The 27,388-nt window shown below is 43.0% G+C and overlaps 1 protein-coding gene across 1 annotated transcript in view; it reads left to right on the forward strand.

Moving 5' to 3' along the window:
• Positions 1-248: 248 nt before the first annotated feature.
• The window catches only part of BNIP3 (BCL2 interacting protein 3), a 54,700-nt gene continuing 27,560 nt past the window's right edge, over positions 249-27,388 (forward strand). Inside the window, exon 1 of the mRNA XM_040361368.1 lies at positions 249-426. Coding sequence (XP_040217302.1) covers positions 381-426 — 46 coding nt within the window. The 5' untranslated portion in view covers positions 249-380. The remainder of the gene's footprint in view (positions 427-27,388) is intronic.

Below are 27,388 nucleotides of genomic sequence, written 5' to 3' on the forward strand. Positions count from 1 at the left end.
GATCCTCTGTATACACATCTGATATAAATAGATCCGGGGGTTATATTTGGAAAGAAGTGGGAATATGAATCAGTGGACACGTCCTGGGATGACTGAGCAATGACAGGGGGACCGATGACAGATCCCTGCACCGGCCAATCACATCCAACTACACAACTACTGGAGACCCGAGACCACCAATAGGAGGCGCCGCTTCCTCCTCCTTGGGGACGTTGCCGTCCAGATCGGTGGGTGGGATGTGCGGCCGGCCAATCAGATGGCGGCTACGTGTGCGGCGTCATCAGAGCTCAGAGCAATAACAATAACAAGCTCGGTGACAAAGCCAGCTGCTGCGGTAGCACCGGCACAGGAGGTGTGTGGCGGGAGAAGAGAGCGGAGACATGTCTCAGCACGGAGGACACGGTGTGCAGGAAGAGCCTCTGCAGGGTAAGAACTCCGCTCCGCCTATAGGGGGCGATATACAGGGCGCTGTGTACACCGGAGGAGCCGCCTGAGTGTCAGCGGGGAGAAGAGTGATTGCTTTTCCCAGGCTGATGTGTACATAGAACCGGGGTGTCCCCTCCTCCCCCCCATGTCCGCCAGTGACGTCACTCTGTGTGTCCCCCAATTACTGGAGATGGAGAGGGGTGTCCTGAAACAAGGGGGGGCTGTACAACATCGGGGTCCTGACTACACCTCCCCCTCCCCCCTCCATATGTTTGCTTCATCTTACTATAAGGGGAAAACATACTGCTTGTTTTATTAGATGATGATTAGACTTTATACTTTTATATCTATATCTCCTTCTATACTTTATATATCTATCCCTCCTTCTATACTGTATATATCTATCCCTCCTTCTATACTTTATATATCTATCCCTCCTTCTATACTTTATATATCTATCCCTCCTTCTATACTTTATATATCTATCCCTCCTTCTATACTTTATATATCTATCCCTCCTTCTATACTTTATATATCTATCCCTCCTTCTATACTTTATATATCTATCCCTCCTTCTATACTTTATATATCTATCCCTCCTTCTATACTTTATATATCTATCCCTCCTTCTATACTTTATATATCTATCCCTCCTTCTATACTTTATATATCTATCCCTCCTTCTATACTTTATATATCTATCCCTCCTTCTATACTTTATATATCTATCCCTCCTTCTATACTTTATATATATCCCTCCTTCTATACTTTATATATCTATCCCTCCTTCTATACTTTATATATCTATCCCTCCTTCTATACTTTATATATATCCCTCCTTCTATACTTTATATATCTATCCCTCCTTCTATACTTTATATATATATCCCTCCTTCTATACTTTATATATCTATCCCTCCTTCTATACTTTATATATCTATCCCTCCTTCTATACTTTATATATATCCCTCCTTCTATACTTTATATATCTATCCCTCCTTCTATACTTTATATATCTATCCCTCCTTCTATACTGTATATATCTATCCCTCCTTCTATACTGTATATATCTATCCCTCCTTCTATACTTTATATATCTATCCCTCCTTCTATGCTTTATATATCTATCCCTCCTTCTATACTTTATATATCTATCCCTCCTTCTATACTTTATATATCTATCCTTCCTTCTATACTTTATATATCTATCCCTCCTTCTATACTTTATATATCTATCCTTCCTTCTATACTTTATATCTATCCCTCCTTCTATACTTTATATATCTATCCCTCCTTCTATACTGTATATATCTATCCCTCCTTCTATACTGTATATCTCTATCCCTCCTTCTATACTGTATATCTCTATCCCTCCTTCTATACTGTATATCTATCCCTCCTTCTATACTTTTATATCTCTATCCCTCCTTCTATACTTTATATCTATCCCTCCTTCTATACTTTATATATCTATCCCTCCTTCTATACTTTATATATCTATCCCTCCTTCTATACTTTATATATCTATCCCTCCTTCTATACTTTTATATATCTATCCCTCCTTCTATACTTTATATATCTATCCCTCCTTCTATACTTTTATATATTTATATCTCATTCTATACTTTATATATCTATCCCTCCTTCTATACTTTATATATATCCCTCCTTCTATACTTTATATATCTATCCCTCCTTCTATACTTTATATATCTATCCCTCCTTCTATACTTTATATATCTATCCCTCCTTCTATACTTTATATATCTATCCCTCCTTCTATGCTTTATATATCTATCCCTCCTTCTATGCTTTATATATCTATCCCTCCTTCTATGCTTTATATATCTATCCCTCCTTCTATGCTTTATATATCTATCCCTCCTTCTATACTTTATATATCTATCCCTCCTTCTATACTTTATATATCTATCCCTCCTTCTATACTTTATATATCTATCCCTCCTTCTATACTGTATATATCTATCCCTCCTTCTATACTTTATATATCTATCCTTCCTTCTATACTTTATATATCTATCCCTCCTTCTATACTTTATATATCTATCCCTCCTCCTATACATTTATATCTATCCCTCCTTCTATACTGTATATATCTATCCCTCCTTCTATACTTTATATATCTATCCCTCCTTCTATGCTTTATATATCTATCCCTCCTTCTATACTTTATATATTTATATCTCCTTCTATACTTTATATATCTATCCCTCCTTCTATACTTTATATATCTATCCCTCCTTCTATACTTTATATATCTATCCCTCCTTCTATGCTTTATATATCTATCCCTCCTTCTATACTTTATATATTTATATCTCCCTCTATACTTTATATATCTATCCCTCCTTCTATACTTTATATATCTATCCCTCCTTCTATACTGTATATATCTATCCCTCCTTCTATACTGTATATATCTATCCCTCCTTCTATACTTTATATATCTATCCCTCCTTCTATACTTTATATATCTATCCCTCCTTCTATACTTTATATATCTATCCCTCCTTCTATACTTTATATATCTATCCCTCCTTCTATACTTTATATATCTATCCCTCCTTCTATGCTTTATATATCTATCCCTCCTTCTATACTTTATATATCTATCCCTCCTTCTATACTTTATATATCTATCCCTCCTTCTATACATTTTATATTTATATCTCCTTCTATACTCTATATCTATCCCTCCTATACTTTATATCTCTATCCCTTCTATACTTTATATCTCTATCCCTCCTTCTATACTTTATATATCTATCCCTCCTTCTATACTTTATATATCTATCCCTCCTTCTATGCTTTATATATCTTTCCCTCCTTCTATGCTTTATATCTCTATCCCTCCTTCTATGCTTTATATATCTATCCCTCCTTCTATACTTTATATATCTATCCCTCCTTCTATACTTTATATATCTATCCTTCCTTCTATACTTTATATATCTATCCCTCCTTCTATACTTTATATATCTATCCCTCCTTCTATACTTTATATATCTATCCCTCCTTCTATACTTTATATATCTATCCCTCCTTCTATACTTTATATATCTATCCTTCCTTCTATACTTTATATATCTATCCTTCCTTCTATACTTTATATATCTATCCCTCCTTCTATACTTTATATATATCCCTCCTTCTATACTTTATATATCTATCCTTCCTTCTATACTTTATATATCTATCCCTCCTTCTATACTTTATATATCTATCCCTCCTCCTATACATTTATATCTATCCCTCCTTCTATACTGTATATATCTATCCCTCCTTCTATACTGTATATATCTATCCCTCCTTCTATACTTTATATATCTATCCCTCCTTCTATACTTTATATATCTATCCCTCCTTCTATACTTTATATATCTATCCCTCCTTCTATACTTTATATATATCCCTCCTTCTATACTTTATATATCTATCCCTCCTTCTATACTTTATATATCTATCCCTCCTTCTATACTTTATATATATCCCTCCTTCTATACTTTATATATCTATCCCTCCTTCTATACTTTATATATCTATCCCTCCTTCTATACTTTATATATATCCCTCCTTCTATACTTTATATATCTATCCCTCCTTCTATACTTTATATATATCCCTCCTTCTATACTTTATATATCTATCCCTCCTTCTATACTTTATATATCTATCCCTCCTTCTATACTTTATATATCTATCCCTCCTTCTATACTGTATATATCTATCCCTCCTTCTATACTTTATATATCTATCCTTCCTTCTATACTTTATATATCTATCCCTCCTTCTATACTTTATATATCTATCCCTCCTCCTATACATTTATATCTATCCCTCCTTCTATACTGTATATATCTATCCCTCCTTCTATACTTTATATATCTATCCCTCCTTCTATGCTTTATATATCTATCCCTCCTTCTATACTTTATATATTTATATCTCCTTCTATACTTTATATATCTATCCCTCCTTCTATACTTTATATATCTATCCCTCCTTCTATACTTTATATATCTATCCCTCCTTCTATGCTTTATATATCTATCCCTCCTTCTATACTTTATATATTTATATCTCCCTCTATACTTTATATATCTATCCCTCCTTCTATACTTTTATATCTATCCCTCCTTTTACACTTTTATATCTATCCCTCCTTCTATACTTTTTAAAGTATACAGTATCAAAGGAGGGATAGATCTAAAGTCTAGAAGGAGAGATAGATATATAAAGTATAGAAGGATGTATAGATATTATACTTTTATATCTATCCCTCCTTCTATACTTTAAGTATTAGGCCCCTTTCACACGGGGCAGCGGAGGTGCGGTGGCGGTATAGCGGCGCGATTTTTAGCGCCGATATACCAACGTATTTACCGCGATAATTAGCCGCTAGCTGTGCAGTTTTAACCCCCGCTAGCGGTCAAAAAAGGGTTAATACCGCCCACAATGCACCTCTGCAGAGGCGCATTGCCGGCAGTTTACGCGCTATTTTTAGCGCTAAAACGCCTGAAATACGGTATAGAAGGAGGTACAAAATATAAAGTATAGTAGGAATCTCCTTTTTATACATATACAGTATCTCACAAAAGTAAGTACACCCCCTCCCATTTTTGTAAATATCTTCTTCTATCTTTTCATGTGATGACACTTTTCTACAATGTAAAGTGGTGAGTGTACAGCTTGTATAACAGTGTCAATCTTTTAAGGGTCCCCATATACATTTACCTTCTAACTCTACAATCTTTTGAAATCACCTTTTTGTATTTATAACAAAACTTTGTAACACGAGGATCTCCTTCTACTAACCAATCAGGCAGACTCTGGCACTACAGAGTTGTTGGCAGATCTAAAGGCGATTGTCCAATCACATTGTATTGTGCGCAGAGGCGGCTCTAGGCTTTGTGAGGCCTTAGGCAAAACTTGACATGGGGCCCACTCACACCCACGATGGGGGAAAAATAATATGAGGACAAGAGCCTCTTCCCCACAACCCTGGCCGGTGATTGTGGGGGTCTGAGGGCAGGGGGCTTATCGGAATCTGGAAGCCCACTTTAACAAGGTGGACCCAGATCCTGCTCTTTAATACCTAAGGGGTTGGGGGGCCACCCGGTGATGTCACCTGCTGAACCCGCCCCCTTGTGATATCATTGACTGAGGGCATACTGGGTCATTGACGTCACGAGGGGTGGTGTCACCGATATTCACTGGTTGTTAGGGACGTCCCCTGTCCCTCAAAACTGGGGTAAGGCATTGGGTAAGTTAGGCGGCCGCGAGGCCCCTGTGGGTGCAAGGCCTTAGGCGACCGCCTATGATTGTGAGTGTAAGTCCTCGATAACACTGGATGCATTGGGGGGAAAAGCTGGTACGGATGACTCCCCTGCACATCATTGTTGGCCTTTGCCCTGCTCTATGTAATTACATCTAGTGAGCGGTCAGTGTGACACAATCCTATAGGTCACAGGGTCACTGTTGTCTAATACGAGCCTATGATAATAATATAATAAGGGGATGGAGCTTAATAGTCCTTTGCTGTGTACAGAGTGTGAACCGCGGGTTTGTTTTCAGAAGCATATTGACTTTTCACATACAAAATAAACATTCCACTATATTCCTAAAGGTACGCGTCACACAAATACAAAACTGCGGCGGCAGAGCCGATCTGCCGAGTGCCTCTAATTTACTTTCTGCCAATCATCTTTCACACCACAACGCGCTTTTTAACCACTTAAGCCCCGGACCTTTAGGCAGCTAAATGGCCAGGTTTTGCGATTCGGCACTGCGTCGCTTTAACAGACAATTGCGTGGTCGTGCGACGTGGCTCCCAAACAAAATTGGCGTCCTTTTTTTTCCCCACAAATAGAGCCTTCTTTTGGTGGTATTTGATCACCTCTGCGGTTTTTATTTTTTGCGCTATAAACAAAAATAGAGCGACAATTTTGAAAAAAATGCAATATTTTTTACTTTTTGCTATAATAAATATCCCCCAAAAACATATATAAATTTTTTTTTTCCTCAGTTTAGGCCGATACGTATTCTTATACGCTTAATGGGATTTTTTTCCCCCAAAAATATGTAGATCGATTGGTTTGCGCAAAATTTATAGCGTTTACAGAATAGGGGATAGTTTTATTGCATTTTTATTATTATTTTTTTTTTACTACTAATGGCGGCGATCAGCGATTTTTTTTTTTTTTTTTTTTTTTTTTTTTCATGACTGCGACATTATGGCGGACACTTCGGACAATTTTGACACATTTTTGGGACCATTGTCATTTTCACAGCAAAAAATGCATTTAAATTGCATTGTTTATTGTGAAAATGACAGTTGCAGTTTGGGAGTTAACCACAGGGGGCACTGTAGGAGTTAGGGTTCACCTAGTGTGTGTTTACAACTGTAGGGGGGTGTGGCTGTAGGTGTGACGTCATCGATCGAGTCTCCCTATAAAAGGGATGACACGATCGATGCGCTGCCACAGTGAAGCACGGGGAAGCCGTGTTTACATACGGCTCTCCCCGTTCTTCAGCTCCGGGGACCGATTGCGAGGGGGCGGCTATAAACGAATAGCCGCGCCCTCTTCCCGGATCGCTCCCCGACGATTTCCGACCGCCGCATGTACGGGGGGGGGGGGGATCCCGATCGGACCCCCGACCCGCGGAAAGGCAGGGATGTACATGTACGCCCATATGCCTGTACGTGCCATTCTGTGGACGTACATATACATGCGGCCGTCGTTAAGCGGTTAAGCTAATTCCCTGTAGCTGCCGATCTATTCTAAAATCCCACTCTGAGCCTATGAAACCCCAATGCGTCCCAAAGTCTGCCTACTTACTGGGACCACAGCAGAGGGAGACGGTAAAGCACAGAATCATGTGACCAGAGGCTGCCATCATTCTGGAAAGCCTTGTAAATGCCAAACCACAGGGTCGGTTTGGTGCAATATTACAAAAGGGTTCGGGACTTCTTTAGTAGCCGCCGATTTGGCATGATTTGCGATCATATCAAATGGCATGCCAAATCGTGGACGGGGGCTAAAGGGATGAGGTGGAAACTCTACCATGCGCATGTGTATGTTTACATAAGTACTACATACAGTCATTGATTTCTATGGATGGCTGTATGTACATCTGTGGCTCCCAGGCAGAAATTAAATTTTTTTTACGACCCCCCCAACCAAATTAGCTGGTTGGGAAAACTATTGGCTGAACAATGAGATGTTGGCAAACTCATGAGAACCGCCTGAGAAAATCGAACGGTGTATAGCGGCCCTGAAGGTATATTGAGTGGACTTTCCAAGATTAGCGCGGTTACATTGTTGCCTGGTTTGCATTTGAAGCTCATTGATCTTAGATATTCATGTTAATCCTATGTACAGTATTTAGAAAAATCCCAATAAAAGTGTCAGCAGGATTCATAACCATTTTTACAGCAGTTGACATTGCTGAGATAACAAATATCGTACAGTAAAACCTTGGATTGCGAGCATAATTCGTTCCCGGAAACATGCTTGTAATCCAAAGCACTCTTATATCAAAGCGAATTTCCCCATAAGAAATAATGGAAACTCGAATGATTCGTTGTAAATCTTTATAGTTTTCAGCCTCCAGAAGAGTTACCGTATTTATCGCGGTATAACGCGCTCCCGCGTATACCGCGCACCCCTAAAGTTGCCCCGAATCCTGTGGAAAAAAAGTTTTTTATACTTACAGTTTTGGTGTCTTGCGCGGCATCCATCGGCGGCCTCGTCGGGTCCGGCGTCCGTCTGCCGCTTCGGGTGTCCTCTTCGTCGGGTCCGGCGTCCTTCTGCGGCATCCTCGCGTCCTCCCCGCTCGTTTCCCGCGCCGAGTTTGAATACTGCGCCGACATATACAGAGCGCAGTACACTCGTGTATTGTCGGCAATGCTCGGCTACCCGCGCTGACGTCCTGTACGTCCAGGACGTGAGCGCGGGAGGAGCCGAGACTGCCCGACAATACACGAGTGTACTGCGCTCGGTATATGTTGGCGCAGTATTCAAACTCGGCGCAGGAAAGCGGGTATCGGCGTATACCGCGCACCCACGATTTTGCCCTGATTTTCAGGGCAAAAAAGTGCGCGGTATACGCCGATAAATACGGTACATTTCTAGAAACAAATGCTAATTGCCAATGTGCTTGCATCAGCCTTCACTCCCTAGACAATCCTATTCAGCTGTATTGGAAGAAAACAAAGTGCAGCTTCACCTTTCATGTGAATGAAGTAGCCTATCACAAATGACATCTTGAATCCTCAGCAGAATATACATGTGTAATACATAACAAGGGGAAAATTTAAAGGGGTATTAAAAGCAAAGAAAGCATTTCTCTGATAGGGGTGCTTTTATTTATGTATGTAAAATCTTTATCCCAAAAAGAAAAAAACTGTTGCTGTAACTGTTTTAAAAAATGTTAGCTGGATTTTGGCTTCAATTTGGCCCCTTTCATACCAGGTGCCAGATTGGACCACCCAGTGTTCTCTATGGAGCAGTTGATGTCAGCAGGCCCGATCGGACCACCCATTGTTCTCTATGGAGCAGCAGATTGTTGGCTGAGTGTATATCCAGAAGAAGCTGAGTGTAATTCGACAAAGCACATGCTGTTAAGAAGGGGTGTTGGAAAGAACAACACAGATGTCAGTGGATCTGATTGGACCAACAATTGTTCTCTATGGAGCAGAAGATGTCAGTGGACCCGATCGGACCACTCTTTGTTCTCTATGGAGCAGCGGATGTCAGCAGACCTGGTCGGACCACCCATTGTTCTCTATGGAGCAGAAGATTGTTGGCTGAGTGTATATCCAGAAGAAGCTGAATGTAATGTGACAAAGCACATGCTGTTGAGAAGGGGTGTTGGAAAGAACAACACAGATGTCAGTGGATCTGATCTGACCACTCTTTGTTCGCTATGGAGCAGCGGGTGTCAGCAGACCCGGTCGGACCACCCATTGTTGTATATGGAGCAGAAGATTGTTGGCTGAGTGTATATCCAGAAGAAGCTGAATGTAATGTGACAAAGAACATGCTGTTGAGAAGGGGTGTTGGAAAGAACAACACAGATGTCAGTGGATCTGATTGGAACAACAATTGTTCTCTATAGAGCAGCGGATATCCGTGGATCCGATCGGACCACTCTTTGTTCTCTATGGAGCAGCGGATGTCAGCAGACCCGGTCGGACCACCCATTGTTCTCTATGGAGCAGAAGATTGTTGGCTGAGTATACAGGGAGTGCAGAATTATTAGGCAAATGAGTATTTTGACCACATCATCCTCTTTATGCATGTTGTCTTACTCCAAGCTGTATAGGCTCGAAAGCCTACTACCAATTAAGCATATTAGGTGATGTGCATCTCTGTAATGAGAAGGGGTGTGGTCTAATGACATCAACACCCTATATCAGGTGTGCATAATTATTAGTCAACTTCCTTTCCTTTGGCAAAATGGGTCAAAAGAAGGACTTGACAGGCTCAGAAAAGTCAAAAATAGTGAGATATCTTGCAGAGGGATGCAGCACTCTTAAAATTGCAAAGCTTCTGAAGCGTGATCATCGAACAATCAAGCGTTTCGTTCAAAATAGTCAACAGGGTCGCAAGAAGCGTGTGGAAAAACCAAGGCGCAAAATAACTGCCCATAAACTGAGAAAAGTCAAGCGTGCAGCTGCCAAGATGCCACTTGCCACCAGTTTGGCCATATTTCAGAGCTGCAACATCACTGGAGTGCCCAAAAGCACAAGGTGTGCAATACTCAGAGACATGGCCAAGGTAAGAAAGGCTGAAAGACGACCACCACTGAACAAGACACACAAGCTGAAACGTCAAGACTGGGCCAAGAAATATCTCAAGACTGATTTTTCTAAGGTTTTATGGACTGATGAAATGAGAGTGAGTCTTGATGGGCCAGATGGATGGGCCCGTGGCTGGATTGGTAAAGGGCAGAGAGCTCCAGTCCGACTCAGACGCCAGCAAGGTGGAGGTGGAGTACTGGTTTGGGCTGGTATCATCAAAGATGAGCTTGTGGGGCCTTTTCGGGTTGAGAATGGAGTCAAGCTCAACTCCCAGTCCTACTGCCAGTTTCTGGAAGACACCTTCTTCAAGCAGTGGTACAGGAAGAAGTCTGCATCCTTCAAGAAAAACATGATTTTCATGCAGGACAATGCTCCATCACACGCGTCCAAGTACTCCACAGCGTGGCTGGCAAAAAAGGGTATAAAAGAAGAAAAACTAATGACATGGCCTCCTTGTTCACCTGATCTGAACCCCATTGAGAACCTGTGGTCCATCATCAAATGTGAGATTTACAAGGAGGGAAAACAGTACACCTCTCTGAACAGTGTCTGGGAGGCTGTGGTTGCTGCTGCACGCAATGTTGATGGTGAACAGATCAAAACACTGACAGAATCCATGGATGGCAGGCTTTTGAGTGTCCTTGCAAAGAAAGGTGGCTATATTGGTCACTGATTTGTTTTTGTTTTGTTTTTGAATGTCAGAAATGTATATTTGTGAATGTTGAGATGTTATATTGGTTTCACCGGTAAAAATAAATAATTGAAATGGGTATATATTTGTTTTTTTGTTAAGTTGCCTAATAATTATGCACAGTAATAGTCACCTGCACACACAGATATCCCCCTAAAATAGCTAAAACTAAAAACAAACTAAAAACTACTTCCAAAAATATTCAGCTTTGATATTAATGAGTTTTTTTGGGTTCATTGAGAACATGGTTGTTGTTCAATAATAAAATTAATCCTCAAAAATACAACTTGCCTAATAATTCTGCACTCCCTGTATATCCAGAGGAAGCTGAATGTAATGTGACAAAGCACATGCTGTTGAGAAGGGGTGTTGGAAAGAACAACACAGATGTCAGTGGATCTGATCTGACCACCCATTGTTCTCTATGGAGCAGTGGATGTCAGCAGGCCCGATCAGACTACTCATTGTTCTCTATGGAGCAGCAGATGTCAGCAGGCAAGATCGGACCACTCGTTCTCTATGGAGCAGCGGATGTCAGTGGACCCGATCGGACCACCCATTGTTCTCTATGGAGCAGCGGATCTGATGGGACCACCCATTGTTCTTTATAGAGCAGTGGATGTCAGCGGACACTAGATCTGGGGAAAAAATCGATTTAAAATCTGAATCAGATTTTGACCGAATCGATTTTTTTCGATATTTTATTTTTTTCATAGGACCGGCGCTCTGCGGACTAGGCCGAAGCCGCGGCCTCGCCTAAAAAATCCTGCCCGGAGCTCGCCGCGATACTGGGAAAAGGCCACGGGGCCGGACGCCGCGGACTAGGCCGAAGCCGCGGCCTCTTCCCAGGATCGCAGCAAGCTGCGGGCAGGATTTTTCAGGCGAGGCTTCGGCCTAGTCCGCGGCCTTTTCCCAGGATCGCGGTGGACTAGGCCGAAGCCGCTGCCTCGCCTAAACTCCTGCCGGGGCGGTGTCCATCAGGAAAAAAAATGGATTTGAACCGTGAATCAAGTGTTTTTTTTTTTTTTTTGCCCAAAATCACCCTGCCCTAGCGGACACCCGCTATGCATCCGATCTGGTCTGCTAAAAACGGACAGATGGGGACCCCATTTGAGACTGCTTATTCCTGCAAATGTAGCTCACCTCTGAAACAAAAAAGAATGCAGTCTAGGTTTGCACTGATGCGGTGCGATTTTTCATGAGGTTTGGAATGTCAATTTGCAGTGAGATTTGTGCTTGACAGCTGCGATTGTAATGCGATTTTTATAGTCTATGGAGCCTAAAATTGCACCGCACTAAACATGCACAGGACTGCTTTTCTGCTAGGCAGCCTTGCTGTAGAAACATCGGGAAAGGATGACCCTGCCTCTTCTTTCTAACAATGAATAGGTGCTGAGTTGCTTAGCAACTGATGTCGTCATCCCATAATAATTTTACTGTGAGCAATTCCTATTTTCAAAGGCAGACAAGCATAAGATCAGACGATGTACATATATCAGCAATGGATAATTCTAGTACACCATCATTGCATAGATTTGTGATCTGAACGTTTGACCTAGGGTGGTAGCCATGAGCTGAAGCCATTGTTGGAGGCACTATATATATATTTGTGCAAATCACATGGTCCCTGTTCATGGTAAGGGGGCGCATTTCACCGTATGCACACCTGCCATCACTGCGTGGCCAATGCATGGCAAAAATGCATTTTGATAACCTTTTAATTAACTATTAGTTTACGATGCTTATACTATACGGCTAGGTTTACACTCGCAATTGTGGGCAGTAAAGACGTGCGCTTGAGCTGCATTTTTGGCCCCCCCAACCGTTTTTCTTTTTAATTATATAGGCCACCTTACCACCTGTCAAACACCCCCTGAAAAGTAATGTAAACAAGCCCTAAAAGTAAACATGCCTCCCATACAAGTGGAGGTAGAAGCTTTGTTTTAGATCGGTGAGATTGAGAGTCACCAGAAAGAGTGGGCTTGGGGACCTGGAGAGGTGACTGAAGTTTTTTTTTGTAAGGGCCACACGGTTTCCTTGAGACCTGAACATTTTTTTTCTGTGATTTTGGTTCCCCCATTGAGAACGTCATTTTTGATGACGAAACCTGCCTGGGAGGACGCGCAGTGACGTCACCACGCTAAGGAGGAAGGGCTCCTTGTACTTGCCGGCCGGCATTTCTCTGATTTTATACGCTCTTTTTACTGCAATGTTTGTGAGTACATTCCACTCGTACTTTTAATAAATGTTTTTTATGTAACGGAATTACGCTATGGTGCACCTCTTTTCTCATTTCATTACTGGGCATTTTGGAGAGTGTTGCATGCTGAGTTCCTGAGAGCTGCTTCTCCCCCGGGATCCTGTGAATCAAAGGCCGTGGCTGGGCTATAGCCAAACACACAGTTTGCTTGCCCTCTGGTAAGCGGCCTCACATGAGGACTGGTTGACCCCAAATGTAGGTGTGAAATGAGGACCGGTTGACCCAAATGTAGGTGTGAAATGAGGACCGGTTGACCCCAAATGTATGTGTGACATGAGGACTGGTTGACCCCAAATGTAGGTGTGAAATGAGGACTGGTTGACCCCAAATGTAGGTGTGAAATGAGGACTGGTTGACCCAAATGTAGGTGTGACATGAGGACTGGTTGACCCCAAATGTAGGTGTGAAATTAGGACTGGTTGACCCCAAATGTAGGTGTGACATGAGGACTGGTTGACCCCAAATGTAGGTGTGAAATTAGGACTGGTTGACCCCAAATGTAGGTGTGAAATGAGGACAGGTTGACCCAAATGTAGGTGTGACATGAGGACTGGTTGACCCCAAATGTAGGTGTGAAATGAGGACCGGTTGACCCAAATGTAGGTGTGAAATGAGGACTGGTTGACCCCAAATGTATGTGACATGAGGACTGGTTGACCCCAAATGTAGGTGTGAAATGAGGACTGGTTGACCCCAAATGTAGGTGTGAAATGAGGACTGGTTGACCCCAAATGTAGGTGTGACATGAGGACTGGTTGACCCAAATGTAGGTGTGACATGAGGACTGGTTGACCCCAAATGTAGGTGTGAAATGAGGACTGGTTGACCCCAAATGTAGGTGTGACATGAGGACTGGTTGACCCCAAATGTATGTGTGACATGAGGACTGGTTGACCCCAAATGTAGGTGTGAAATGAGGACTGGTTGACCCCAAATGTAGGTGTGAAATGAGGACTGGTTGACCCAAATGTAGGTGTGACATGAGGACTGGTTGACCCCAAATGTAGGTGTGAAATTAGGACTGGTTGACCCCAAATGTAGGTGTGACATGAGGACTGGTTGACCCCAAATGTAGGTGTGAAATTAGGACTGGTTGACCCCAAATGTAGGTGTGAAATGAGGACAGGTTGACCCAAATGTAGGTGTGACATGAGGACTGGTTGACCCCAAATGTAGGTGTGAAATGAGGACTGGTTGACCCCAAATGTAGGTGTGAAATGAGGACTGGTTGACCCAAATGTAGGTGTGACATGAGGACTGGTTGACCCCAAATGTAGGTGTGAAATGAGGACTGGTTGACCCCAAATGTAGGTGTGACATGAGGACTGGTTGACCCAAATGTAGGTGTGACATGAGGACTGGTTGACCCCAAATGTAGGTGTGAAATGAGGACTGGTTGACCCCAAATGTAGGTGTGACATGAGGACTGGTTGACCCCAAATGTATGTGTGACATGAGGACTGGTTGACCCCAAATGTAGGTGTGAAATGAGGACTGGTTGACCCCAAATGTAGGTGTGAAATGAGGACTGGTTGACCCAAATGTAGGTGTGACATGAGGACTGGTTGACCCCAAATGTAGGTGTGAAATTAGGACTGGTTGACCCCAAATGTAGGTGTGACATGAGGACTGGTTGACCCCAAATGTAGGTGTGAAATTAGGACTGGTTGACCCCAAATGTAGGTGTGAAATGAGGACAGGTTGACCCAAATGTAGGTGTGACATGAGGACTGGTTGACCCCAAATGTAGGTGTGAAATGAGGACTGGTTGACCCCAAATGTAGGTGTGAAATGAGGACTGGTTGACCCAAATGTAGGTGTGACATGAGGACTGGTTGACCCCAAATGTAGGTGTGAAATGAGGACTGGTTGACCCCAAATGTAGGTGTGACATGAGGACTGGTTGACCCCAAATGTAGGTGTGAAATTAGGACTGGTTGACCCCAAATGTAGGTGTGAAATGAGGACAGGTTGACCCCAAATGTAGGTGTGACATGAGGACTGGTTGACCCCAAATGTAGGTGTGAAATTAGGACTGGTTGACCCCAAATGTAGGTGTGAAATGAGGACAGGTTGACCCAAATGTAGGTGTGACATGAGGACTGGTTGACCCCAAATGTATGAGGACCGGTTGACCCCAAATTTAGGTGTGAAATGAAGACCGGTTGACCCCAAATGTAGGGGTGAAATGAGGACTGGTTGACCCCAAATGTAGGTGTGACATGAGGACTGGTTGACCCCAAATGTAGGATTTGATGAGGAATGGTTGACCCCCAAACACATGTGTGAATAAGGCCCAAGTCAACAGTTTACATGGGGTACACTTACTTTTTCACATGACTGTACTTCTGCAGAGTATAAAAGCAGGATCTGCTCATTGCTTATACAAGCCAATATGAGTCGGTATCATTTCACTTCCATTGAAGACGGTGATGTGACGAGGGATCAGATTCATGCCATAGACTCCTCACCCGATGGATATGAAGAAATAACTGTACACATTGCATCATGTCTGGGGGAACGTGTTCAGCCACAAACATCTTCCACAGAGGAACGTCTGTCTAAACGGAAAACACTTTCTTATTTCTAAGCTGCTTAGATCTCTCATTATTCCATTAATGTTTTTTTTTCCCCTCAAATTTTAAGAGCTATTTTAGTTACCAAATTGGCCCCCCACCCACCAGTATAAGGCTGCATTCACACCTGAGCGTAGCTTGTTTGGTCGTTTTGTCGCGCGTATTCATGCGTATTTGCGCGTTTGCATACAGCGTCGTCCGACATTTTTGTACTTCGACGTTTTTTATTTTAGCCAATAGGATAAATTATCATCTTTTCATCACTTGTTGCTATGTTGGTAGATTTTTTTTTTTATCTTCTGCCTGGGTGAAATGTTCTATTGATTAAAGCGTCAAAACGCCCGTAGCAAACGCTCGTTGTCGCGCTAGTCGCTTGAATCGAGCGTTTCCATTACTTTCTATGGGAAATAGAAACGCTCAAAAACGCCCAAACCGCCCGATTCGCGGGTCCGGAACTTGTTTGAGCTTCAGTCATTCGGCGTCAGGCATTTTGGAGTGGAGATGTGAACCATCTCCATAGGGAATAATGTATTTTTTCCCCTCTAGCGTTTTGGAGCGTCGCGCTTCAGGCAACAAAACGCTCAGGTGTGAATGCAGCCTAAGGAATGGTAAGCTGCCTTACATTCAGTTTTTGTTCTTAGATTCAGATATACATTATTCCCTTCACGCCCAGCCTCAGCGTCCCTTTAATGAGGTCTGTAAGCCTGGGGGAGGGGTGGGAAGGATTGCATGACCACTGTGATTGGCTGTCACAGTGGTCACATGATTAGGAGCCGGTCCCACCGATTCCTGATTATTGCATCAATACAAATCGAATGGGTGCAAATCACACTGCAAAGAATCTCATGCGATTTGAACAGGAAAGCGGTGCAATTCCTGTGTGTGTATAGAAAGGGATTAAAGCACCACCTAGAAGGCAGTTAAAAAAAAAAAAAAAAATGTTAGAACACATATGGGTAGATTCACACACAATGGCCTAAAATTAGGACGGCCTAGCCTAGTCTTTTTAGGCTACACCGCCGTAAATTATTTAGGTTAGTAGTGATTCTCAAACCACTTACCTGTTAATTTTCGGCGGCGTAGCCTAAAACGAGCGGGCGTAAGCGCGCCTAATTCAAATGACTAGGAGGGGGGCGTGTGGTATGGAAATGGCTTGACCTCATGTTTTTTTACGTTTTTGTGTACTGCGCATGCGCCGGGCGACTACATTTCCCAGTGCGCATTGCGGCTAAGTACGCCGTACGGGCCTATTGATTTCGACACGGACGTAAACGACGTAAATCCCGATTCGCGGACGACTTACGCAAACGACGCAAAAAATTCGAACCTCGCGGCGGGAACGGCAGCCATACTTAACATTGTTGTTCCACCTCATAGGTGGAATAACTTTAGGCGACGTAACCCTTACAGAAACGATGTAATGCGACGGTGTAGGCCCGGCGTACGTTCGTGAATCGGCGTATCCCCTTATTTACATAATCTAGGCCGGCCGCAATGTAAGCGCCACCTAGCGGTAAGCCAAAACATTGCAATCTAAGATAGGACGGCTTGCGCCATCCTATCTTAGATATGTTTAAGTGTATCTCTGTTAGAGAATACACTTAAACATAAGTCGGCTTAGATTCAGAGTTGGGTCGGCTTATCTACTGATAAGCTGGCCTAACTCTTTGTGAATCTGGCTAATAGTAAATATCTGGCCACATGAAAAACAATCTACATAGGTGTCCCGGTCTGCTGAGGCTGCTGGAGGTGCTCACAGGGCTGGAGAAGAGGTAGAGGTAGTCCTCCCCCTGATATCACTTACCTATAGCCTATACCCATGGCGGTCCCAGGACTTCTCCATCCCTGTGAGTACCTCCAGCGGCCCTGATTTGCTATCATTGGCAGACCAAGACATGGCTACTAGATGGCCCCCTTCCCTTCTATATATGCGCGCACACGCACACAAGTAGTGGGGAAAAGGCATGTGATTCGGACACAATCGCACCCGCCAGCCTAAGTTCACACCTAAAATCGTTCCGCACGGAACCAAAGCGATTTTTCGTGCAGGAAATCTAAGGCGGTTTGATGCGTGTGGGTGCCTTTCAGAATGTGCTTATTCTTTAAAAATGCTAGTTATGAAGTGTTACTGTACAGCACTTCTAGGCGTTTTTTGGTAAATATACAGTTGTGCTCATAAGTTTACATACCCTGGCAGAATTTATAATTTTTCAGAGAATATGAATGATAACACAAAAACTTTTCTTTCACTCATGGTTCGTGTTTGGCTGAAGCCATTTATTATCAATCCACTGTGTTTACATACCCCAGTTCTTAATACCGTGTATTGCCCCATTACCATCAATGACAGCTTTTGTGGTATTTGTGGATGAGGCTCTTTATCTTCTCAGATGGTAAAGCTGCCCATTCCTCTTGGCAAAAAGCCTCCAACTTGAGATCTCCCCAGAGTGGCTCAATGATATTGAGGTCAGGAGACTGAGATGGCCACCCCAAAATTGTCATGTTGGAATGTCCAAGTACGTCCCATGCACAGCTTCCTGGCTGATGAATGCAAATGTTCCTCCAGTATTTTTTGATAACTTACTGCATTCATCTTGCTATCAATTTTGACCAAATTTCCTGTGCCTTTGTAGCTCACACATCCCCCTAAACATCAGCGATCCACCACCGTGTTTCACAGTAGGGATGGTGGACCTTTCATCATAGGCCTTGTTGACTCCTCTCCAAATGTAGTGTTTATGGTTGTGGCCAAAAAGCAAAATATTGGTCTCATCACTCCAAATGACTTTGTGCCAGAAGGTTTGAGGCTTGTCTCTGTGCTGTTTGGCGTATTGTAAGTGGGATACTTTGTGGTATTTGTGTAGTAATGGCTTTCTTCTGGCGACTCGACATGCAGTCCATCTTTCTTCAGTGCCTCCTTATTGTGCATCTTGAAACGGCCACACCACATGTTTTCAGAGAGTCCTGTATTTCACCTGAAGATATTTGTGGGTTTTTCTTTGCATCCCGAACAATTTTCCTGGCAGTTGTGGCTGAAATTTTAGTTTGTCTACCTGACCGTGGTTTGGTTTCAACAGAACCCCTCAAGTTTGAACACTGCTGATTAGCATTATCAATTCCTTGGATATCTTTTTTTATATCCCTTTCCTGTTTTATACAGTTCAACTACCTTTTCCTGCAGATCCTTTGACAATTATTTTGCTTTCCCCATGACTCAGAATCCAGAAACTTCAGCGCGGCACTGGATGAAAGATGCAAGGGTCTGTCAGGAGTCCAGAAACTCATTGACCTTTTATACACACACACTAATTGCAAGCAAAATATCACAGGTGAGGGTGGTTACCTTTTTAATAGCCATTCAAACCCCTTTGTGTCAACTTGTGTGCATGTTATCAGGCCAAAATCACCAGGGTATGTAAACTTTTGATCAGGGTCTTTAAAAAGAGTAAACACAGTTGATTGATAATAAATGGCTTCAGCCAAACACTAACCATGAGTGAACGAAATGTTTTTTGTTTTCTCATTCATATTCTCTGAAAAATGGCCAAGGAATCTTTAAGTTCTGCCATGGTATGTAAACTTTATGAGCACAACTGTATAAAAATGATAAAAAAAGTGCAACCAAAACCATCCACTGTTTAGGTGAAATGGGACACACTTTGTATACACTGGAGTTTTGTATTTGTTTCGGTTCAGAACATTTAGGGCCAGATTCTCGTAGAACTGCGGCGGCGTAACGTATCTCCTTTACGATACACCGCCGCAAGTTTTACAGGCAAGTTCTTGATTCACAAAGCACTTGCCTGTAAAGTTGCGGCGGCGTAGCGTAAAGTCCACCGGCGCAAGCCCGCCTAATTCAAATGATCCAGGTAGGGGGCGTGGATCATTTAAATTAGGCGTGTTCCCGCGCCGATCGTACTGCGCATGCTCAGTCTCGAAATTTCCCACCGTGCATTGCGCAAAATTACGTCGCAAGTACGTCATTGGTTTCGACGTTAACGTTAATGGCGTCCAGATCCATTCACAGACGACTTACGCAAACGACGTCAAATTTTCAAATTGCGACGCGGGAACGACAGCCATACTTAACATTGGATACGCCACCTAGGGGGCATGTTTATCTTTACGCTGCGTATCTCTTACGGAAATTACGTAAATTCACTACGACGGGCAAGCGTACGTTCGTGAATCGGCGTAACTAGTCATTTGCATATTCTACGCCGACCGCGAAGGAAGCGCCACCTAGCGGTCAGTGTAGATATTGCACCCTAAGATACGACGGCGCTGGCCATCGTATCTTAGGCATGTTTAAGTGTATCTCAGTTTGAGAATACATTTTAAGCCCCGTACACACGACCGAATCTGTCCGCTGGGATTTATCCCCGGATCAGTTCCAGCAGATAAATCCGGTTGTGTGTACGGCCTAGCGGACATTTTTTGGCGGACATTTGTCCAGCCGACCGTTTTTCAAGCGGATAAAAATTTCTTAGCATGCTAAGAAATCTATCCGTTGGAAACCTGTCCGTCGGACTTATCCGGTCGTCTGTACAGACTCACCGGATAAGTCCGACCGATCCCCCCATCCCTCGCATGCGTCAAAGGGATTCGACGCATGCGTGGAAGTATTTACCTTCCAGGGTCGCGCATGTCGCCGCGTCATCGGCGCGGCCACGTCACCGCGTATGTTTTCCGCGGGGATTTTGATCTGACGGTGTGTACAGCCATCGGATCAAAATCCGGAGCAGAAATGTCAGATGGAAACGGTCCGGCGGACCGTTTTCATCGGATATCCGCTCGTGTGTACAGGGCCTAAGACATACGACGGGCTTAGATTCGGAGTTACGTCGGAGTATCTGCTGATACGCCGGCGTAATTCTATGTGAATCTGCCCCATAGTGACGGGATGGTTCCCCCCGACTGTTTTCATGGTCACGTCTATAGAAGTGGAAGATCGAATGTCTTCTATTGATAGGACACAATGCGTCCTCTTATGATCTCTTCTGGATGGAACTATATTTAGGTTGTGTCTATTGGCTGGGATGTTTTTTAGTCAGAATTTGCGGTCCCTGTAAATGAACCGTCTTTGTTTACTGTGTTCTGAGGGGACCATGTAAGGGTAAGAGGGAACCTTCATTCTACCCGGGGAAAACAACACTCTATGGGCTCCAGTCACAGAACCACATGGCATGCGGTATTTAGGTGTTTTCCCAAATACTGAATGCGATCCTGAAAATGTCAATTCACTGTTTGTTTTATGTGGTATTTACTGCATACAGCAAAAACGCTCAGTAAATAACACAGGAGTGAAAGTCCATTCACAAAAGGGAAAGGAATACATATCGTAAATAAGCAGTGATCCCGGCGTGTGATATTTAACCACTTCAGCCCCGGAAGAATTGGCTGCTCAATGACCAGGCCATTTTTTGCGATATGGCACTGCGTCGCTTTAAGTGACAATTGCGCGGTCGTGCTACATGGTACCCAAACAAATGGATGTACTCCCCCCCCCCCCCCCCCCACAAATAGAGCTTTCTTTTGGTGGTATTTGATCAAAAACAATATTTTGTACTTTTTGTGGTAATAAATATCCCCAATTTAAAAAAAAAAAAAAAAATTCTCAGTTTAGGCCGATATGTATTCTTCTACATATTTTTGGTAATAAAAAGCATAAATTGATTGGTTTGCGCAAAAGTTATAGAGCCAGATTCAGATACATATACGTATCTATCGGCGGGCGTAGCGTATCTCGGATACACTACGCCGCCGTAACTTAGGGCGCAAGTTCCGTATTCAGAAAGAGCTTGCGCCCTAAGTTACGGTGGCGTAGCGTATGTGGTCCGGCGTAAGCCCGCGGAATACAAATTTTCCATGCAGTGGGCGTGTTGTATGGTAATGAAGGCTGACCCCATGTAAATGACGTTTTTGACTAACGGCGCCTGAACGTCCGTGAACGTATCCCAGTGCACATGCTCCCAATTACGCCGCAAATATTTATATTACGCAAAGCCCTATTCGCGAACGTTTTACGTAAACGATGGAAAATTTTACGCTGTCCCGACGTCAATACTTAACATTTGTGTACGCCTCATATAGCAGGGGTAACTTTACGCCGGTCCGACGCCTTACGTAAACGAAGCATATAGATACGCCGGGCGCAACTACGTTCGTGAATCGGTGAATCTACCTAATTTGCATATTCTATGCGTAAATCTACGGAAGCACCACCTAGTGGCCAGCGTAAATATGCAACTAAGATACGACGGCGTAAGAGGCTTACGCCAGTCGGATCTTAGCAAAATTCTGGCGTATCTTGTTTTCTGAATACAGAAAAAAGATACGCTGGCGCATCCTAGAAGTTACGCGGCGTATCAATAGAAACGCCAGCGTAACTTCTTTCTGAATCTGGCCCATAGTGTCTACAAAATAGGGCATAGATTTATTGCATTATTATTATTATTATTATTATTATTATTATTATTATTTTTTTTTTACTCTTAATGGCGGTGATCTTCAATTTTTATCGGGACTGCGACATTATGGCGGACATATCGGATAATTTTGACACATTTTTGGGACCATTGGCATTTATACAGCGATTAGTGCTGTAAGAACGCTACTAAAATCCCGCATGAGTTATTTTATGAAGTCATGCGGTACTGTTGTGTCTCAAGCAGAACACAGGCAGACAAAATCCCCCTTTATTTGATCCAAAAAAAAAAAGGTTTTGGATTAACATATTCTTTAACCAACCAGCCGCTGCAGTTATACTGTGGCAGGTTGGCTCAGCTACGCAAATCGTCGGACTTGTACATGACGAACTGTGGGCGCATGCTCCCATTGTCCAGCGGGGGAGCCAATGAGCGGGTCCGGCGGACTCGATGTCCACCGGCCACCCACGATCGTTCCCCGCACTGACAGAACGGTGTAAACAAGGCATATGTCCATTCTGACTGGGGAGATCACACATTTCTGCTATGCAGGAAGACGGATCTGTGTGTTGACCCAGTGAGCCCATCCCCCATACAGTGAGGGAACACGTTTGATTGCCCCCTGGTCTTAACCCCCTTCCCTGCCAGTGTCATTAGTACATTACCAGTGCATATTTTAAGCACTGATCACTGTAATAATGTCACTGGTTCCCAAAAAAAAAAAAAAATGTCAGTTGGGTTTCCGATCTCTCCGCTGCAATGTTGCAGTCCCGCTAAAATCACTGATCACCGTCGTTACTACTAAAAAAAAAAAAATGTTTTTATAATAAGTGTAAACAAGCCAATAGAGTGTGCAGACTAGTGACTGCTGATCTTTGATATAGTAAGGGTCACTGCTCGCTGTAAAAGGAGGTGAATTGTGACACGAGTAATGATGTCATCTTTCATAACATCCTGGTGCCAATGTGTGGGTATTGCGGATCACATTCTAACCAAGCGGAGGTCCTGCATTCAGGGTAAAAGTCCTCGGGTCCTAATCTGCTGCAACATGTTATTAAACAAATCCATTAATGTCCCAAACGCTGACTTATCACCCTCATTCTCTTCTGTTTACACTTCCCTGCGGAGGAGGAGGAGGAGGAATGACGCATTTTTATTGCTGTAATTTTCCACTCGGATTTTGTGCAATTCACATTTTAGATCAGCTGTTTATATATATATATATATATATATATATATATACATACATACATACATACATACATACATACATACATACATACATACATACATACATACATACATACATATTATATATATATATATATATAAATACATTTATGAAGTCTTTATAAGAGACCATGAAGCCTTTGGCCCAGATTCTCGTAGATGGGCGTAAAACTGCGGCGGCGTAACGTATGTCATTTTACGTTACGCCGCCGCAAGTTTTACAGGCAAGTGCTTTATTCACAAAGAACTTGCCTGTAAAGTTGCGGCGGCTTAGCGTAAATCCCCCGGCGCAAGCCTGCCTAATTAAAATGAGCTGGGTAGGGGGCGTGGAGCATTTAAATTAGGCGAACGTACTGCGCATGCGCCGTCCCTTAAATTTCCCGACGTGCATTGCGCTAAATGACGTCGCAAGGAGGTCATTGGTTTCGACGTGAACGTAAATGGCGTCCAGCCCCATTCACGGACGACTTACGCAAACGACGTACATTTTTAAATTTCGACGCGGGAACGACGGCCATACTTAACATTGGTTGCCCCTCATATAGCAGGGGCAACTTTACGCGTGTGTGTGTATATATATATATATATATATATATATATATATATATATATATATACACGTTGCTTTGAATATTCGCCCCTGCCGCAAGCTCCGTGACCGTGCCTGCGGACTCGATGTCCACCGGTGTCCCGCAAATCGTGTCACGGACCTGCAGAACGAGGGGGATGCCTATGTAAACAAGGCATCTCCCTGTTCTGCCTAGTGACAGGACAGTGATCTTCTGCTCCTTGTCATCCGTGTTGTGTCACAGTAAGCCCAGCCCCACAAAGTTAGAATCACTTAACCCCTTCCTCGCCCCCTAGTGGTTAACCCCTTCCCTGCCAGTGTCATTTACACAGTAATCAGTGCATTTTTATAGCACTGATCGCAGTATAAATGTGAATGGTCCCAAAATAACGTCAAAAGTGTCCGATGTGTCCGCCATAATGTGTCAGGATAAAAATCACTGATCGCCACTGTTCTTTCCGTTTTTCTGTACTGTTTTACGAAAAGAAAAAAAAAGAGAAAATGTATGTAACACTGTTGTTTTTTTTTTTTTTTATTTTTTTTTTTTACCATATGTGTCAAACATCCTTTTTTGAGAAAAAAAAATATAAAATCACTGATTGCCGCCATTACTAGTGAAATTTTTTTTTTTTAATAAATATATATATATATATATATAATGCCATACTATCTTGTAGACGCTATAATTTTTGCGCAAACCAATCAATAAACGCTTATTGCATTTTTTTTTTTTTTTTTTTTTTTACCAAAAGTATGTAGAATACATATCGGCCTAAACTGTGGAAAAAATTAAATTTTTTTATATATTTTTTTGGGGGGATATTTATTATAGCAAAAAGTAAAAAATATTGCTTTTTTTTCAAAATTGTCGCTCTCTTTGTTTATGGCGCAAAAAATAAAAACCGCAGAGGTGATCAAATACCACCAAAAGAAAGCTCTATTTGTGGGAAAAAAAGGACGCCAATTTTGTTTGGTTACAGCATCGTACGTCCGCGAAATTGTCAGTGAGAGCTCATTCACACCTAGGCATTTTGTCGCCTGCAGTGTGACGCCCGCTGCCGCCCCGACACGCCAGAGGGATGATTTAACATTGCCCTCTATGGAGATGGTTCACATCTCCACGCCTGCCGCCTGGAAAAAAAGTCCCGGACCTTTTTTTCAGGCGGCTTTCGACGTTCGGCATAGGAGATGGGAACCATCTCCATAGGGGGACAATCTAGGGGCACATCTAGGCGGACAATCGCGGCGTTTTGTCGCCGCAAATCGCGGTACAAAATGCTGCTATTTGTCGCCGCAATTCGCGGGACAAAACTCCGCGATTTTGTCCGCCTAGATGTGAATGCAGCCTGAAACAGACGCGGTGCTGAATCGCAAAAAGTGGCCCGGTCATTTGGCAGCCAAATGGTCCGGGGCTGAAGTGGTTATTAACCATGGAGTACACTACGGAGTACTGGAGTTGGCACATTCTGTGCCTTCATGGTGTAAACAAACTTGTGAGTCAACTAAGTTTGAGGACAACGTTTCCGACAGTGAGATGTCTCTTTTCACTCCTCCAAGTGATCGGATGGACACTCTATTCTCTAATTCGCTGACCATCTGGGTAAACATTTCCTCTTATGTGTTTGGTTGTTGGCTTCTAGTAACCGCTTGGCTCACGTTGGATTGCTATTTTTAGCTGCACTTTTGTTCCCTTGCCTTCGGAGGTGAAAACAAAGCCATGTGACTGCAGTCAGTTGACTTCCACTTTACAATACGGAGAGTTTACATTGAGTAGGAAGATGATAGTATGGAGGAATGCCGAGCGGTGACGTGCGCACTGCGTTGTGTTCCTTTTGTTCCCGGTAAATGCCGTAACCGTTCAGCGAGTTAATAATAAATCTGGTGATGTTTATTCTCAGATCTGAACCTATGTAACCTCTTCTTTTTTGTTTTGTAATAACTTTAACCACTTGCTTACTGGGTGCACATACCCTCCTCCTGCCCAGGTGAAATTTCAGCTTCCGGCACTGCGTCGCTTTAACTGACAATTGCGCGGTCGTGCGACGTGGCGCCCAAACAAAATTGGCATCCTTTTTTGCGCTATAAACAAAAAAAGAGGCCAGTTGCGCGGTTTGGACATATTGCCATGATGTCTACCACAGGATGGGGAGCTTCCCCTCCCCCTTCTTTAAGAGCCGCCGCAGGCTTGTTGCACGCGGCGGCCTTCGGGCGCTCCCCGGGGACGCGGACGCAATTAGGCGCTGGCGGTCCATGGGGGATACCTGAAGGGAGGTTAGTGATTGGCTTTTATACATTATGTTTTGCTGTTGTGTAATTTATACATTGCGCGTACTGTGTGTACTATTGTGTTTATTTTTGTCGGCCTTGTCCCTGTTTTACAAAAAAAAAAAAAAAGCGAAAATTTTGAAAAAACAAATCAATGGGCCAGATTCAGAAAGGAGATACGACGGCGTATCTCCGGATACGCCGTCGTATCTCTGAGTGTGCGGCGTCGTATCTATGCGACTGATTCGTAGAATCAGTTACGCATAGATTTCCCTAAGATCCGACCGGCGTAAGTGTCTTACATCGTCGTATCTTAGGCTGCATATTTACGCTGGCCGCTAGGTGGCACTTCCGTATAGTTACGCAATGAATGTGCTAATTAGGTAGATACGCTGATTCAGAAACGTACGTCCAGCCGGCGCATTTGTTTACGTTAGGCTTTTTCCGGCGTAAAGTTACCCCTGCTATATGAGGCGTAGCCAATGTTAAGTATGGACGTCGTTCCCGCGTCGAGTTTTGAAAATTTTACGTCGTTTGCACAAGTCGTTCGTGAATAGGGCTGTACGTAAGTTACGTTCACGTCTAAAGCAATGACGATTTGCGACGTAATTTCGAGCATGCGCACTGGGATTTTTTAAAGTACATAAAATACGCGGGGGTCACAATTCATTTAAATAAAACACGCCCACATCATCCCCATTTGAATTAGGCGGGCTTAGGCCGACACACATAAGTTACGCCGCCGTAACATAGGGTGCAAGTCCTTTCTGAATACGGAACTTGCGCCCTAATTTACAGCGGCGTAACGTATCTGCGATACGTTACGCCCGCCGATAGACAATTCTATCTGAATCCGACCAATATTTTTTACTTGTTGCTATAATAAATAGCCCAAATTTAAAAAAAAAAAAATAATACATTTTCTCAGTCTAGGCCGATACGTATTCTTCTACATATTTTTGGTCAAAAAAAAAAAAAAATCGCAATAAGCGACTGGTTTGCGCAAAAGTTTATAGTGCCTGCAAAATAGGGGACAGAATTATTACTTTTTTTTTATTTTTATTTTTTTTACTAGTAATGATGGCGATCTGCCATTTTTATTGGGACTGCTACATTAT

The sequence above is a fragment of the Rana temporaria genome, chromosome 8 (assembly GCF_905171775.1).
Source record: "Rana temporaria chromosome 8, aRanTem1.1, whole genome shotgun sequence".
NCBI classification, from domain to species: Eukaryota; Metazoa; Chordata; class Amphibia; order Anura; family Ranidae; genus Rana; species Rana temporaria.